The sequence below is a fragment of the Cinclus cinclus genome, chromosome 9, assembly GCF_963662255.1.
Source record: "Cinclus cinclus chromosome 9, bCinCin1.1, whole genome shotgun sequence".
NCBI classification, from domain to species: Eukaryota; Metazoa; Chordata; class Aves; order Passeriformes; family Cinclidae; genus Cinclus; species Cinclus cinclus.
The window spans coordinates 2,065,804-2,082,819 of NC_085054.1; the positions used below are offsets into that span (position 1 = coordinate 2,065,804).

Here is a 17,016-nt window from a genome sequence, read left to right on the forward strand (position 1 = left end):
GAAAGGGTATGTAAGTACATATGGACAGTTTCCATACCACACTAACATAAAATGTTCTGCTTGCTGAATTACAATGTGTTGCTTTATCCATAATCATTCCTATAGGCTTTTTCTTGGATACGTAACACCATTCTCCTAGCATAAAAATCCCTATATTCCTCAGGTAGTTCGTCAAGTGTTTTCAGGGCTCTGTCCAAGATCTGTATAGCTCTAGAGGCTGCCATGGGATCTTTATTTCCATAAGTGTCAGTCTTATCATAGGACTCAGCAGGAAGGTGCTTCCAAAAGACATTCAGTGCCACTCCAAATTCCTCAGAAAGTACATTATGGAACCACAAAGCTGTAGGAAGAACAGTGTCTAAAATAAAAATGACTGTCCATAACTTCCATGTGACTCCACGCAGGTGTCAGAATTGCCCAAGCTAAATCTAGTTAGGAAAAGCCTCAACTACTGTATTTTTGTATTTTTATTTAAAAAATAACCATATTGAAGTGTCCTGAAGTTGTTTATTTAAAAATAACCATCTGAAGTGTAGATGTAAGCAAAGCATAAGCATGTGTAGGAAAGAAATACACCTTCCCTCGCTCACCTCCACTCTAAACGCAGACACCTATTTTCACTTAGTCCCTAACCTTGCACACACTGTCCAGGCATTAATGTAAACCACCAGCATCAGCCAGGTCACTCAGGCAAGTTACTAATCTTCTCATAATGAAGGCAGGAGGTTTTTCAGCTGAATCATCATGACTTCGGTAAGGAAGCCAAGAGATCTTTGTTCCACTGAGTACATTTAAAGAATCAGCTTAATGTGCTGTATTTAGGATATTTGAATTTTAAGCTAGAAGTCTGAATGCTGTGTTTATAGCATCTTATTTGCCTGTAGGTGCTGAAGACTTAGAAAAGCTTACTCTGAGAAAGCAACATGAAGCTCCTTTCAGGTTAGGAAGAGGGGCTGCTTCTACCCTCTTCATAATAACCACACACATTCTTCAAGAAACATATTTTTTTTCTTTTTTCTTTTTTGTTTTTTTTTCCCAGTGATATGCACAGCAGGATGCTGATGAAGCACCATTCTCTGGACTCAAAAATCCCTATACTCCCCAGCCAGTCTTAAGAGAGCTGAGTGTGTCTCAAGTTTGACTCTGCTCATCCACTGGCAAAGACAAACAAGTATCTGGACTTCATAAACAGAAAACAAGGATGCTGACATCAGCAGCAGTGTGACATACAACTGTCTAACTGTAACCAAAAGTTTATTTAGGAAGAAACATAAAGGTAAGTTCAAAATAAAAGAACAAGTCCAAGGCTAAGAAACTATTATAAAATAACTCCGTAAAATCCTATTACCTTCTTCTTCACTGACCTGTTTATATTGCCCAGATAATGTAAAAGTGGCAGGATAAATCATATCTGCTGCAAGCTCATGATGAGCTAAAATAAAATCAGTAATGAGGAGTACAATGGGAGTAATTCAAATGCCTTTCCCCAGCTACCAGAATTTGTCATGTCAGCCCAGGAAGCAGTTTTCTGCTTGTGCAGAAAAATTATTAATATTTTTCTTTCCATTCCCCAAAGATGATCATAAATCTTTAGAAGGTCCAATTACTCTACCATCCATAATTTTCATTAGACCATGTGCCTCACAGTGCTTAAGAGCCAGAGCTACAGAAGAACAGAAATGGTATTTCACTCAAATTGTGTCACTAAAGTCTCAAGTCACTGAAGTTATTTCAGAAGGTAAGTTTATAGTATTAATCTATTAAGACACAAATTCAGGAGCATAGAGTGTACACTTGAGGGGAAGTAAGATTTGTAGGTAGATACAATAACATTGTTTTTCAGATTAATTGTACAGTTGGAAGAAGTAAATGAGTTTTGCCAACATCTTTCAATGCTCCTACTTATAAGAGAGAAACACTTTAGTAACCTCTTGCCATCTCCAGAAATCATAAATTAGAAAAAAGACTGTTTAATACCATGCCATGATCAGGAACTATTTACTACTTACCTGGAATAAATAACACATCTCCTGCTTCCAAAACACACTGATAGCGCTTGGCTTTCACAAAAAGGGGATATTTCTCCAAATCTGGGTTATCCACATCCAGCACCTCTGATTTAGTACCTAGGAAAGTTTCAGTGAATAAGTATTCCCACTTTTCAAATAGTAACAAAGCATTATCATAGTGCTAGAAATGGCAGTTCTTGAATCAAATTTAGTACTGGTTTATTTCTCAAAACCAGGGAAACCTGATGGCACCCCTCATTTACTGATGAGATGTTCTCCTATTGTCTGTATTTGTTCTGTAACTGCAACCTTATTATAACACTGAAAACCACTTTTCCTGACATTAAAAAAAAAACATTTTGAACCCAAACAGAACATTTTTCTCCTTCACTTAGGTATTAATAATCAGGCAAAGCTGCTGTTCTCTTTAGCTTTGACTAAAGCACACAGAATCAGAGTTAAAGGAACAAATGACTTCTTTTAAACCAAGTCATCTCTTAGTAATTATTTTCTACAGTGCAACACTCGTGAGCTGAAAAGCTAAGATCACCAAACTCTGAACTAGACACCTATGACATGCATACCTGATAAATATAAATATGGTGCATCTCGAGGACTGTACAAAACAACTCGTTTCTTCCCTGTGACTTGGATTAAGAAGTTGTCCATTACCTGGGATGAGTGCAATAATAGAGATGTTGAGTGAATAAATATATACACTTCAGCTGATCTAATAATTACCTTAAAAAGAGAATTAACAAAACCTTCACGTTAAGAATTATCTTATTAATAAATTTATTCAGAACTCACTGCACAATGTTAGAAGACAACCTTACTTGGAATCTATTGCATTGCAGCCAGAAACCACTACAATCACTGCACAGTTGGCAGTGTATTGTATAACTAGAATTTATCCTAATCTGGCCATTAGAATGAAAAAAAAAAAAAAAGTAACGTTGAAGACAAAAATCTTGAAAGTTACTGTGTTTCAGACTTTCAACTGAAACTCAAAACAGTTAAAAAAGGGAAATAAAACATCCGTTAATCCTACAAATCTGGAATTAGACATAAACCCAGTTAAAATATTATGCCCAAGCAATGTAACATTTAAAATTCACCATACCACTGAATGTGGCTCATTTCACTATTTTAAAATACATGAAGTTTGCTATTATTGGCAGAGATTTGCACCTTATTATCTCAATTCTGTAATGCCATCTGCAACATTTTATGCTAAACTCATGCATTACCTACATCATAATGTGTCCACAGCTGTAATCCAGCTGAGCTGATGCGGAAGACACTAGAGAAAAACTGTTCCTTCTCAAAATACTCTGGAATATGAACATCTTCTGCTAAGATAGGAAACTGCTTCCTGATATCTGCAATATCCTGAAATACAAAGGCATAACTCTTAAAGAACCATCTCTGCACATTTAAATGGGGAAGCACTTCACAATAATTCCAAATCAGATGAAATGGGGTTAGAACTTCAGCATTGGCAAACACCTGAAATCAGCAATGCTTTTCAGCATTGACTTGCTCAATGCTATTAATAAGAACAGCCAGAGAGCTGCTCTTAACCATGGCTGCTAGGAATCACACTGAAGGAGCAAGAGATCAGCATAAATCCTTTTCTATTAGTTTACAACAAAAGCTAAAGAAAGGGAGTTTAGCAACTCCCAGTACTCTTCAGTGATCAGCTCAGCTCCCATGCAACAGCAACTGTTTTAGATACTCTGACCTAAATCCAGTCAGATTCACAAATCTTGTGACCCTAACAGGCTTTACAAAATATTTCTAAACTGCAACTTTACAATACTAGAACTGTAATCTCCAGTAACTTACCTTCCTAACATCTTCACCCACTGATCGCAAATAGTATTTTTCATCCTGAAGAGAACACAAAAAGAGAATGGTTTGGGGTTTCTTAATAAGAATTACCAAAACACTTAAACAAAAAGCTTGTATTTTCTCATTTATCTAATGGAGAGTTTCATTAAAATATGCTACAAATAAAGGGCATCTACAAATTCAGCTACTTTGTTATACTGCCCTTTACTGATCCCTGCAGTTCACTTTGAGAAATAGGAAAAATAAGTTAACTGAAAGAAGAGTTAACTGCTTCAGCATTGCTGTTGCTGAACAGACTCAAAGCAAATGCACATTATTATTTAAGTTCTTCAGTATCCTGATGTAGAAAACTATTTTGATTGGCTTCAAAACTTCCAGCATTCTATGCAGCATGAGAGGTAAAAAGCATGTCTGCTTTCAAAACTGTTTGCTTCCCAATCACAGTTATCTGAAAACCCCTAGCCTGAACACTGATATGTAAAGATAACCACACATTTGCTACTCACACATTATGTTACAATATATCTGGATTTGTATTTTGACAGTCATCAAATTCTAAAATATCTTCATCATATTTTCTTGCAAAACACAAGAAAATTATATGGTTGTTATTCTAAAGCAAGATTTGATTTCTAAATTTTATACTGGAATTTTTCCTCATGTATGCAGTTTTTGTTAAGAGATACAGGATGACTGAAGTTAACCCCACTGTAAACATACAAAAAAACTTCTAAGAAGAATTACTTCTCACATTTTTTCCTTTGGCATCAAGCCACAAGGAAGTTAAATTTAAGATCAAGTATTTTACTGAAGTAAGACTTGAAAATACAATTGACCACTTTCCTCTCCATATACCACCAAAATAACCAAGAGAAGAATCTGTGACACTAAGGAAATTACCTCAGTAAGAAAGTACTCCTTGTGCTTGACTTCAGCTGCTCTTTGTACAAATACATCAAAAGGCAGAGTTCTGAAATATAAATATTTGAATTTGTACCATGAATCAGTGTAACAACAGTCTAAACTCCACATTTATAATAACTCCCCTACTCTATCAAGTATAATGGAAGATGCAATAGGCTGCCCTTGTATTCTTTTAACTTAACATGGTGACTAATCAGTGTTTGCAGCAGATGTTTGAAGAGTTCTCCCAAGACAGAAATCCTACAGTTAGAAACTTCTCTGCTTTAGTGAATTGTTCCAGTATATATCCAAACAGAATCCTGTAGTAGCTGAGGCTGGAATCACCTCTGGAAATCCTCTAGTCCAAGCCCCTTGCCAAGAGTCCTCACTATAGCAGCTTGCACAGGACAGCATCCAGTTCAGTTTTGCAGGTCTCCAAGGATGGAGACTCCATAATCTCTCTAGGCAACCTGTTCCCATTTGTTCCATTGTTTGACAATCCTCACTGTAAAAGAGTGTGTGTCGGTGTGTGTTAAAGGGGTTAACAGAATTTCCTGTATTCCAGCTTGTGCCCATTGCCTCTTGTCCTGTCACCATGAACACTGAGAATCTCGCTCCATCACCAGCTCACACACTTTGTTAAAGACTTCTTCTTGAGCTCAGGAGTTCTGAATGGTCTGAAGCACAGAGCAAAACATTTTTCACAGTCAAATTAAGACCCAAACTGTGGCAATACTTGCTTAACCGTTTCTTTAAGTGTGTCATTTTTAGGCGTGTTTACTGTACATTTTTATAAATTTGCAGAAAAGCTCAGCATCAAGAAAACTTCAACAGGGAAGATGCATGTGTTTATATCTATGTATTTTCTGCTATGAGTTTGTGCAGGAACACAGATAACTATCTTCATTTGTACATCTATAAAATTTATTTCAGTTATATGGATATTTTTTAAAAAGTATGCTTTCTCAGCTCCTTAAAACACAGGAATCTTGGTATTTTCAAATGTTTCTTTGCAGTTTTCCTTAAATTTACTAAACACACCTTCAGAAGATTCAAGGAGAGTCACTGGGCATTAGAGCTGGTCCCTCTGAAGTCAGCAGGAGTGTTACACATGTATCTACATAATGGGAGATTTTCATACAGATTACAGATTTTGATGTCAGTTGACAGCTGAATGGCAAACCAAGCAGAATCAGCAACAGGACATGTATTCGTTATTATGAATTCTATGTGACACTTATGCAGCTCACCATCTCACACTAGGTGTCACTGGATAATGAATTATTGCATGTAAACATCACATTTCAGAGTAACCTCCAAGTACTCAGGGTTATGAAAAAAACCATTCTCAAGCAAAATTTTTTTCTTGATCCTGCTATCTTTTTTACTAGAATGTGAACCTGCATCTGACGGTACTTAAACCAATTCTCTAAACATTTTAGGCTTGTTTGAAATAGGCAAATACAAAACCCACTGAAGTCCATGGAAAACCAAAGCCCAATGCTCTGATTTCAGCCAAACTGTTTTATCATGTCCACTTATACTTGCTGCTGAAGGAAGTGAGAGCACAGCTCTAGTACAGCTTGAACTGATGCATTCTGCTGCTACCACAGCTCTGCCCTTGCTATCTGCCCTAATCACCCCACCTCCCCCCTTACAGCAACACTGGCACTCATCTGACCTCTCCATGAACCTGCTTACAAAGCTAAAACAGCAGAAAAACATTCAGATTTCTGCAGCACATCACAACCTGGCTGAATGAGTTCCAGAATCAACACAAAAAAAGGGCTAGGAACATGCAACTTAAATAAGAACTGCAGTACTACTCATGTTCAGCAGTTTAAACTAATGGCTGTGAAGTCCTCAGAGTTTCCATTCTTTTGTTTCTACTTATTGTCCCTTCAGATTAGAATGGGGGGCTTGCTGTGAAAAGGTCAAAGCTTCCTGAATTTCAAGTGAATTATGTGAAAAGTCCTGACACCTGCCATAATGAAACACCATCAGAGCACCTGAGAGTCCATATGGCTGTCTACAAACCTGCTAAAACTAGGACTCCAGAACAACTGAACTCACAGTAAGAGTTACTAAAAAAAAAAAAAAAAAAAACAAAAACAGAGTGGGGAAAACAAACTATGGAGAAAAGGCAAAGTTAATCAAGTACAAACTAATTTCAGAGATTCCAAAGTTCATTATGCAGTGAGCAGAATGCATCATGATTCTAACTTGTGTTTATCCCCTGAATAACAGGCTCCCCTCAGAGTACTTGTAGCTTATTTACACCTACAGCATATACTCCCACCTGCTTAGAAGTTTAACAGACTGAGCACATCCTGTTCCCACTTGGGGACAACAAAGGGCTGGTAAAATAAAGGCATTTACCCTTGAAGGACAACACAATGACTGAGATTAAATGAACTCTGAAGAAATGTTCTGGCAGTTACATAAGAGAAGATCCAGAGGAGATCAAGGTTTTTTTCTGGCCCACATCAAGATTAAAGAGCTGGTGAAATGTGTGGTATCCAGTGGTTTGAACATTCTGAAAGCTGAACATGCTAACTTTGAAAGGAGCTTGGTATTAATTAATTACACCTTTCTGGAGTGGAATACCATGGCTGGCACACACACACCAGCATTCAAAGCGGATCAGACACACAGCGAGTCAGGAATTATCAGATTATTGAGTAACACTGAGCATGCACCATATAACTAGAACAGAATACCAGGTCGACGAGAGATATCAAGGGTGTTTTGGTTTACTTCTAATTAACAGCTACAAGTGCCAGGCTCAAACTTCCAACAAGAGTGCTCTAACAAAATACCATTACAACACTTCTCCATGACATGACTTTTAATGTGCTGTTTGGTCCTTCATTTCTCCCTCATTGTATTTATTCAGGGTGTAGAATTAGGGGAAGATAAATCTAGGACAACCCTTTGATACATAATACAATGTTTTCACAAACTAACTTCCCATTCCCACCCTCAGCTTCAAACTGATGCACTGTATGTCTGTAAGTAACAAGTACATGCCTTTAAAATACAAGAGACCTTGGAGTGAAGTACCTATACACAAAGTTCTTACTGAGGAAATTCATCTGTGGCACTGCAGAAACGTGAATCTTTACTTCTTTAGATCCTTCAGCTTGGCTCAAGTAATCTGTCGTCCATTTGGTCGTGCAAGTGCCCAGTTCCAGTCCTGTCAGCACTACCGGCATTCTCTAAGGAACAGTAACAACAATAAAAATTCAATGGTGAACGATCACAGCATCCAATGGAAAAAAAACCAAAAAAAACCAACAAAACAGAATGGATTTTTTCAAATTACAATTCAAGCAAACAAGTCAGTGGAATGCCAGGACACACTAGACAAAGTCACAACTAATTTGTTCACAAGCAAGGTGAATCAAATGCTGACCGTTGAAACAAAACGCAGTAACTTTTAGAACTGTTTCTTTATGAACTGCATGTTCTTTCCCAGCTGGGTAAAGAAAGATATGGAGAGGCAAAGACAATTACAGCCCACGTTTTGTGCTGGCCCATCGAGGAATCCAGCCTCCAGGACCAGATTTAATCTTTCTAGCTAAGGCTTAACACAAAACACACCCAAACCCTGAGGTTTGCCTGCCCCAGCTGTGCCCGCTGAGGAGGGGTCCCCCGGACATACACCCTGTGCCCCCGTGGAGCCCCACCCCGTCCGGCGGGTCCCGCTCGGAGCGCCCCGTACCCGCGGGTAGATGTCCCGCAGGAAGCGCTCCCGCGTCACCCCGTCCAGCCGCTCCACGGCCGCCGCCGCCCGCTCCCGCCGCTCCATGGCCGCGGCACCGCGCCCGCCCCGCCGCTTCCCCCGGAAAGAAGAGCCCGCGCAGAAGCGTTCCGGCCTCTCCCTCAGGGCGAGGGCCGGGAGCCCGCGGATCGCGGAATTGTCAGGGTTGGAAGGGATCTCTGGAGACCGTCGAGTCCAACCCCTGCCCCGGCACGGTCACCTGGAGCAGGTGCCACAGGAACATGTGCGGGCGGGGTTGGAATGTCTCCAGAGGGAGATCCCTGACTTCCCTGGGCAGCCTGTTCCAGTGCTCTGCCACCCTCAACGTCGAGCAGTTGTTTCTCAAGCTGAGGTGGAATTTATTACGTTTTATCTTATGGCGGTTACTGCCCGTGCTGTCACCGAGCACCGCTGAGCAGTGTCCGGCACCGTCCCCTTGGCACCCGCCTCTGAGGTATTTCCATGCCCGCACGAGACTCCCTCACAATCTCCTCCGGACCGAGCAGGCCCAGCCCCCGCAGTGTCTCCTCGGGAACAGAACTGCTCCAGGCCCTCAACCATCCTTGTCCCCGCTGCACTCTACGCAGCAGCCCCTTGTCTTGTACCGAGAAGCCCAGAACTGGACGCTGTAGCGCTCCCCATCTCCGGAGGTGACCGGGGCTCCAAGCCCCCGCCCCGGCGGAGCCGCCGGCCGCCCGCACCGCTCGCGTCTGCGCCGGAACCAGCGGCGGCCGCAGCCGTGTTTCCGGGGAGCGGGAGTTACGAGAGGACCGGGCCGGGCCGGGCCGTCATGGCGCTACGCTGCGCGGCTCCGAGCCGTGTCCGCTGGCTGGCGCGGGCGCTGGCGGGCTCTGCCCGGCTCCTGCCGCCGGCCGCAGCCCCGCCGGGCCTCGCCCGGGCCCGTCCGCCCCAGCTCAGCGCTCGGTTCGCCAGCAGCGCCGGATCTGGGACCGAGGGCCCTCAGCGGCGCGTAGTGGTAGTGAGGATCGCCAGCCCCTTCGCCTGGCTCCGCACCCGCTTCTACTACCTGCTCATCCGCCTCTACTTCGACCAGGAATTCAGCGTCGAGGAGTTCACGCGGGGGGCCAAGCAGGTGAGCGAGCCTGAGGCTTCGGGGCGAGGAGAGCGACCGGCCTGAGGGGAGAGGTTCTGCTGACCCTCCCCAGGGGCTGCCGATGCTTTCATGGTATTATAGAACCAGTTAGGGTGGAGAGGACTTCGGAGATAATCACAGATTCAGAGAACAGATTAATTAGGAATGGGCTACAGTTGGTCATCTGTTCCATCCTCCCTGCTCCAGCAAAGTCGTCCTAGAGCACATGGCACTGGATTGTGTCCAGATGGGTCTGGAATACCTGCAGTGAGGGAGACTCCACAGCCTCTGGGCATTCTGTCCCAGTGCTTGGTCATGCTCACAGTGAAGAAGTCCTTCCCTGTGTTCAGGTGGAACTTCCTGTGCGACAGTTTCTGCCCATTGCCTCTTGTCCTGTTGCTTGGCACCACCGAGCAGAACCTGGTCCATACCCTTGGCGCTCCCCCCCTTTAAATATTTATACACATTGATGAGATCCCCTCAGCCATCTCTTGCTGAGGCTGAACAACTCTGGTCCCATAAGCTTTTCCTGTAGGAGGGATGCTCCAGTCCCCCCAGTCCTTGCTGCTGGATCCACTCCAGGAGCTCTATGTCTGTGTTGTCCAACTTATGACCAAACACCACTTTGTCAGCCAGTTTGTGGCATCATTGCCATGTCTTTCCTTAAGCACCTCCAGGGATGCTGACTCCACCACCTCCCTGGCATCTCATTTCAATGTTTGACAGCCCTTTCCATGAAGAAATTCCTCCTCGTGTCCTGCCTGATGTTATTACGTGTGGACATCATAGTGCTAATGTGCTCCTTCATGTAAAATACACGGAGTTCCCCACTGCTGGCTCCAAGCACCACACTTCGAGGCAGAGCTATACCTTTCTTCAGGAATTTCTTGCTTTCCCAGATGCCACAATTAAAATGAACTGGTTAAGCCATCCCTCAAAGCAGCATGAAGGAAGGTGCTTCCAAATGTTATAGAGACTTTAAGGAGAAGTGTGTCTCCTCTTAGCAGGTTTTCCTGAAATGATAAAGCTTAGATAGGCATAAAGCTGGTGTATTTATTTATTTTTCTAAATTTATGAGCCTGGTAAACTTTGTCAACAGAATGTGTCAAAGAGGTAAGTATCTCAAAGATAATAATATGAAAATTACAGTTACCTGTTTTAATTGTATTTACTTTTAACAAAAAAAAAAAAAACAGCTCAAAACAACACATCAGGAGATAGAATGTTAAAATGACTAGGACCAATTCAAGAGAGGAAAAAGCCCACAATCTGCAACAAAAAAATCTGACGTGCAGAACCACCTGTTTTATCTTGGCCTGTTTTTTTTTTGGGTTTTGTTTTGGTGTTTGTTTTTTACTTGATGTAGAGTCTTAAATACACTGTCCTTCACAATGGTATGTTAATTTACCTACGAAATTAAGGGGGAAAAGGAGAGTTGAGCTTCCACAAGTCTAGATAATAAACCAGATTTCTAAAGAAAATCTGTAAATTGCTACTTCAGTTTTGACTGAAACCAGAAGATGAGTTGGAGAAAGGGCGGGGGGAACAAACTATTTACAGGGAAAGACATAGAGTGTTTGAATTATCAAAAAGAGTAAAAGCAACATAAAAAATACTGCAAAGCTTTTTTTTTTTTCTTTTGTAAACTATGAATTCACCTGTTAGAAGATTTGATGTTTTAAATAAGAGATTGGAAAAAAATTGTATGTTTTTATCAGTTCATGAGATCACTCTTGTATTGCTGAAGGGATTACATTTCAATGGTAATAACTTCTGCGAATATTGAAATCTTAAATCATGGAATATTTGACTAGTTTGTCACATACTTATGTATTTGTCTGAAAAATAAGTCAACCTAGAGTTGCTTGTTCATGTTTGCCTCTTGTTTTGTTTTGGTAGGCCTTTTCTGTTGTTTCAAAGCTGCTTTCTCAACGTAAACTTGACCTGCTGGAAGAACTTGTATCAGCAGAGGTAAATGCTTTCCATCTCCTATTCTACCAGTTGATTGTCAGTTATAAACTAACAGAAGTTGCCAGTTTGGTTTAATTTGGGAAAAACAGCATAACACAACATTGGGTGGGCAGTTTTTTGCCCTGCAGCTTTTTTTTATGTTTAATTTCAAGGCATGAAACTGAATTTGAAGTTACTGTGTTTGAAATGAAATAAAATATATTTTAGCTGTTGAGCATAAGGACCAAATGCCAGAAAGATTGCTGGTGTACCAGGAAGGATGGAAAGGCAGTGGGCTCTGGATGGCAATTGTGTGTCTCTAGGTGTAGGCAGGTGGCTGAAGCTGACTCAGTCTGTGCACCAGAATTCACGTGAATAAAGAAACTGGTTTTTGCTCATCCCCACTGCACTAATACTTTCCCACCCCCATCAGATCATACAGCTGATTACTGGTTGTGGCTGGGATGCCTCAGGCTTGTGTCATGGCCTCAGGGAATATCACTGACCTGGTTAAACATCAGTGTTGTGTTTTCTGTGTTCTTATGATTTTTTAATTGCTGAAGTTGTCTTGGCCTTCCCAGGTCATGGAGGTAGCAGATGCATCAGAGTCAAGTGGAGGAGTCATTCCAGGTCTATGTCTGCCTTGTTACAGGATGTCAGCATGGCCTGTCCTATTGCCACCCATGCCTTTGCAGCAAAAACTCTGGTGCTGTTCTAGTGCATCCCCTCTGAACAGTCTTGCCTCCTCTCTCTGAACAGAGATAGCAATAAAACGTGAGTTTGTTTCTTGCAGTTGTTTTGAAAGGGCATCTCCTCGGCTTCCTCTTGAAAGAACTTGCTCTGGTCGCTGTAAATTTGTCAGGTTTTCATTGATGTAGAGACTTCATGTAAGCCAAGGATGTAGTAGATGAGGCTGTGAGCCCACACACCTTGTCATTTCTTTGGCCAGTGAATTTTGTACCTGCAAAATATACTAGAAACCAAGGTCTTCTTTTGAATATTGCCTCTTGCTTCCATGTAACCTCTGCATTTGTTTGTTATTCAAAAATGGGAGATCAGGTTAGGGTAAAAAATCGTTAAAAATAAGTTCTGGAGTTCCATCCTTGTGACTTGACTTTCTCATGTGGTGGTTGAGGTGCTACCTCTTTTGCACCCCACCATTTACCACTTAACACAGCTGTGTGGATTCTTAGATAATATGGATGTGCGTGTTAAAAAGACATTAATTACCAGGGGAACAGTTTTTCAGTCTGTTCTGATTTGCAAGTGTTCAGACTTTTTCTAAATGCAATGTGGATCACAAAATGTCAAAGATAAACTCACTAGTAATGAAAGGTAATGAAAGGTTTGTGAAAGGTAGCTAAGAGGTGCTGAATCAAAAGCTTAGGAACCTGCGCATAGCAAGAATTCAGCGGTGGGAGGGCAGTGTGTGATTGTGGGAGCAAGCTTCACTGGGTTGTTCTGGGCTGACATGGCTTCTGTTGCTGCTGCTGTTTTGACAGTACTTTTTTTAAACATTTTTTAAGGTGCTTGGTTTTCATTTGTTTTGAGCAGTAAATGGACCTTCTTCAGTGCTGCCCAAACTTCCCAGTGGTTTTTCGCTTTAGCGGTTACACGTGTTAGACAAATGTTTTAGCAATGCAGCTCATTTTATTAACTGCAGTAGAAATAAATTGTTACTAAAATTTCCTAATGAATAACTAAGTGACAGTATTTCTGAATTTAGGTACTTCAGGTGCTGAAGGAAAAGATTTCTTTGCTCCCTGACAGCCACAGGGATGCTTTAGCAGCTGACATTGATGCAATCATGTACACAACAGAAGGAGATGTTCGCATTTACTATGATGATGATGGTATGTTTAGAATCCTAAAACAATTCAGCAATGAGCAGTTTTATTTCCTGGTTTTGCTACTAAACAGACATTATCCATGCAGATATGGTTTTGAGTACTGTTTTTCAGTCCTTGTTACTGTGTTTGTAATTCATCCGTATAAAATTTCTTGATTTCCTTTTAAACCAGAGACAGAGATTATTGTTAATACATTATGGTACTGTTTTGACTTCTGTTTGGGTTTTGCTTATTCCTCTTCTTTGGTACAGAATATTATATTAATTGTCCTCAGCAATGTGAAACCACTCAAAAACAATTATTCTAATACATGCTGAAAGCTATTTGCTTCAACAGTGAAAATGCATTCTGCAAGAAGAATAGTGAAGTCTGGATAATTAAATAAATTTTGCTGGTTTAGTCTTTCTATGATGAAATACACTTTATTCTAGGGCTGGGTTTGATTGGTTTGGGTTTTTGTAAGCTACTGATGAGCTCAGGCAAGTTTTTCTTTTGGTTGGATACCAACATTGTGTTCTCTTTTCACTGTCAGACACAGTGGAGATGATATGTGGGTCTAACCCTGTTGAGCATTTCAAGTTGTCAAATCCAGTGAGTGTTTTTCCTGGTTTGGGAAATAGGAATTTCTTTTTCCCCTCTTAGATTTCAACCATGTTTGAACTACTCTACATACATTTGTTGTATCCATAGTTAACTTCGGAATTTGTGGGAAAATTATTTTATAGTACAGTTTCATTATATGCACTGTCACACCACACTCATGGTAAGATACATAGTTTTTTACAGAGTGTGTTCTATCCTGTGTTCTTTATGGCTGTCCTTCCAGGGTCTCACTAGAATATATACTAGATAGCAAATGGGAGTATTTGACCTATGAGAAACATGAGATTTAACTTGAGTTTTGATTTATTTCCAACAGGAAGGAAGTTTGTTAGCATCCTGATGTGCTTCTGGTATCTGAATGGTGCTAATCTACCTGACGAAGTACCAGGTGAAGCCAAAGTCTTCCAGATTGTGTTTGGAGATGAAAACACAAAAGAAAAGAAGCATCTTTTAACAGCAAACTATGAGTAAGCTTGCTTGTCCCTTTCTTTTCCTGTGTCCACCAGGGACCTGTGGGATAGGCAGTTCTGCAAGCAACTCCCACTGTGCCACTGCAGAACCTGGTGTTTTTAATTTACTTTGATTCTGATCTAAGTTAATTCTCATCCAGCTTTCCAGGTTTGATTTTAAGGCCAAATTTTTTTAACCCCTAATGCCACTATGTTATTTCCTTGCTTCTGAGTTGACATTAATGGGAGCTCTTTCTCTATAAGGAAGAGTGGTATTTGGAGCACTGAATGAGGTTTGTGATCCTCAAAGCACACATTAGGAAGATGGATTTTCATAGGAATGCTTATAAATAATGTCTGTGTTGGTGTACTGATGTCAGAGCAGTGCAGAAAATATCTGCACAGTTGACAAAATGTATTGAAAAGAAGATTCTCAGAGGCTGGGAGAAGTGAGGATTTTTCTGTGATAAATGCTGTATGATCTAGGATTTCTACACCCACATTTGAAATTGAAAACATGGAGTCTAGGTGATGAGGAGCTCTGAAACAAAGGTGACACTCATAAGGAGACCAGTACTTTTTGCCTGGATAGATTGTTGTGGATCAGTCCCTAAGCTGAATTCAGCCTCTTCATTAGAATGGGATGTTTCTGAGGCTCCATTGACCTTGAGAGCCTTCCCCTAAGTATCTTCCCAATCCCACTTTGCAGGAGTGGATTTGCACATGATTGCAAAGCAATGATATTGTACTGCTTTCATCCATGACATGAAGGTTATTTGAGAACATGAGAATTCAGCTTGAAGCTCGGACTTATCTTTAGATAAGGGAGATTCAGTACTACTGTTAACTTGATTTTTTATGTATTTCTGAAAATATATTACCTTTTAAACTACACTTCAGGAAAGATGAAAATTTTCAAGTAAATATGGAGCACATGATTTCCCTTCACTTGCCACCCATCAAAGGAAACCCTTTATTTATAAATCAAGATCTCCCATAAAGGTTTTTCCATATTCCTGCTGTGAAAACTGAGTGCTTTCTTGATATCAGGGTCTTTACTGTTGCTGTTTGATCCTGTCTGTGGGATCTGAACCCAAACACTCTGAAGTCAGTGCATTTTGTTTCTTACTATATAAATAACTTTTATCTGCCATTTTGGGGCATAAGCATTAAAGTTTAAGTAGCTTTTACAGCAATAAGTTTGAAGTAAAATATTTCTTAATGATTTCTTGTCATATTAGTAGCTCTTAAAGGTCAAGTAAGTTTTACCAACACTTCACTTATTTTCTTTTTCAGGTTCCAAAGGGAGTTTACAGAAGGAGCAAAACCAGACTGGACTATTACACGGATTGAACATCCAAGGCTATTAGAATAAATGCCTTCTGCAGCCTTTTTATGTACCACTTTAATTGTTTTGATTTAACTAATACCAGGCTTTTTTGGGGTCTTTTTTTCCCTTCCTGCCCTTTCCTCCAAAAGAGGGGTCAATTTTCTATGTAGGATTTCCAAAAATTTTTTCTGAAGCTTGCACCGTGCTGCAGCATTACAGCAAAGCCTTTTCCCTGGAAAAGGCTGGTAGAAATTGAATTGGCTCCAGTGCTCATCCAAGGTACTTAAACACCACAGTTTCATTCAGGCAGGTGTCATGAATATGTCCATTTCTTACATTCTGAGAGGAAATGGTACTATTTGAAAATAAACAACACTTAAATGACTGATGGCCACTCTGAGTTACTTTCCTGTATTTTTTTTCCCCAAAGGGACTGTACAATATATAACTGAATAATATGCAAGATGAAATAGAGGTAGATGGATTTCTTAGCCTGTCTAGCCTCAGCAGTTAATATTGAGGTAATCTTGCTTTTGAATATATTTGAGGTTAAGAAAGTTAGAGCTGTTATTACTATTTGCTGTAGGATTGGAAAAAGAAAAAGCTTTCAGCATTGCACTGGGAAAACGGATCAAAAAGATACATATGTTTTGGAAAATTGAAAAAAACCACATTCCTTTCAATTCAATAATATATAGGCAGTTCCAAGTTTAGAGAGTTACAGAAGAAAAACATGAATATAAAAGAGGACCTGACAGTAAAGTTAAATGAAGTCCTCTGTTTGAAATATCTGTTAAAGAAATTACCAAATCCTTACGATTAGATGCTGCAACTGAACAATTTCCTACTTGTCACTTTATCTGTGATTTCTGGAACATGACCCTGGTGTAAGTAGCTGGAGGCTTTTCTATGCAAATTAACAGGAGATCATAACAGCTTTCTTCATCCCCTGTATCAAATATAAAGCTAAGTTTCTACCAAGGCATATTGTAGACATTAGTACAGTGTTTTGAAAGTGCAAAGTATAATTACTGTGATTCACAGTAATTGTAATCGAAGGTATAAATTAAATTTTCTGTAGTTCAGCTCTTTTGATCCAATGACTTAATGAGAGGAACATCTAAAGCTTATCAACTAGTTGATAACACACTTTTGCTGCAAAAAATGTGGTGGGAAATTCACATGCAGTGTTTTATTCTTTTGAAATTGTTT

At 40.4% G+C, this 17,016-nt stretch overlaps 2 protein-coding genes across 3 annotated transcripts; one reads left to right on the forward strand and one right to left on the reverse strand.

Annotated features, from left to right (window-relative positions):
• Window positions 1-9,141, reverse strand: TYW5 (tRNA-yW synthesizing protein 5). 2 transcript variants are annotated; one of them, XM_062498330.1, is made up of 8 exons: window positions 9,135-9,141; window positions 7,830-7,984; window positions 4,764-4,833; window positions 3,858-3,902; window positions 3,264-3,401; window positions 2,594-2,681; window positions 2,010-2,126; window positions 1-340 (listed from the first exon to the last, which is right to left on the reverse strand). In XM_062498330.1, exons 2-8 carry the CDS (start codon window positions 7,979-7,981, stop codon window positions 84-86), a joined length of 867 nt encoding a protein of 288 aa, XP_062354314.1. In that variant the 5' UTR covers window positions 7,982-7,984; window positions 9,135-9,141; the 3' UTR covers window positions 1-83. The 2 variants fall into 2 exon arrangements, with proteins under 2 accessions (XP_062354314.1, XP_062354313.1); XM_062498329.1 differs by lacking the exon at window positions 9,135-9,141 and adding an exon at window positions 8,491-8,577.
• A 157-nt stretch (window positions 9,142-9,298) lies between these two features.
• On the forward strand, window positions 9,299-16,189 carry MAIP1 (matrix AAA peptidase interacting protein 1). The gene is made up of 5 exons (XM_062498378.1): window positions 9,299-9,622; window positions 11,522-11,593; window positions 13,299-13,425; window positions 14,342-14,492; window positions 15,771-16,189. Exons 1-5 carry the CDS (start codon window positions 9,320-9,322, stop codon window positions 15,847-15,849), a joined length of 732 nt encoding a protein of 243 aa, XP_062354362.1. The 5' UTR covers window positions 9,299-9,319; the 3' UTR covers window positions 15,850-16,189.
• The last annotated feature ends 827 nt before the right edge of the window (window positions 16,190-17,016 follow it).

Excerpts from the sequence above, each read along its gene's own strand:
- TYW5 (XM_062498329.1), bottom strand. The coding sequence starts at position 8,577 with ATGGAGCGGCGGGAGCGGGCGGCGGCGGCCGTGGAGCGGCTGGACGGG. Across the intron at positions 7,985-8,490 it reads TGCGGGACATCTACCCGCGG|AGAATGCCGGTAGTGCTGAC; the intron begins GTACGGGGCGCT and ends ACTGTTCCTTAG. Across the intron at positions 2,682-3,263 it reads AGCTGTGGACACATTATGAT|GTAATGGACAACTTCTTAAT; the intron begins GTAGGTAATGCA and ends CACTCATCCCAG.
- MAIP1 (XM_062498378.1), top strand. The coding sequence starts at position 9,320 with ATGGCGCTACGCTGCGCGGCTCCGAGCCGTGTCCGCTGGCTGGCGCGG. Across the intron at positions 11,594-13,298 it reads AAGAACTTGTATCAGCAGAG|GTACTTCAGGTGCTGAAGGA; the intron begins GTAAATGCTTTC and ends TTCTGAATTTAG. Across the intron at positions 13,426-14,341 it reads CATTTACTATGATGATGATG|GAAGGAAGTTTGTTAGCATC; the intron begins GTATGTTTAGAA and ends TATTTCCAACAG.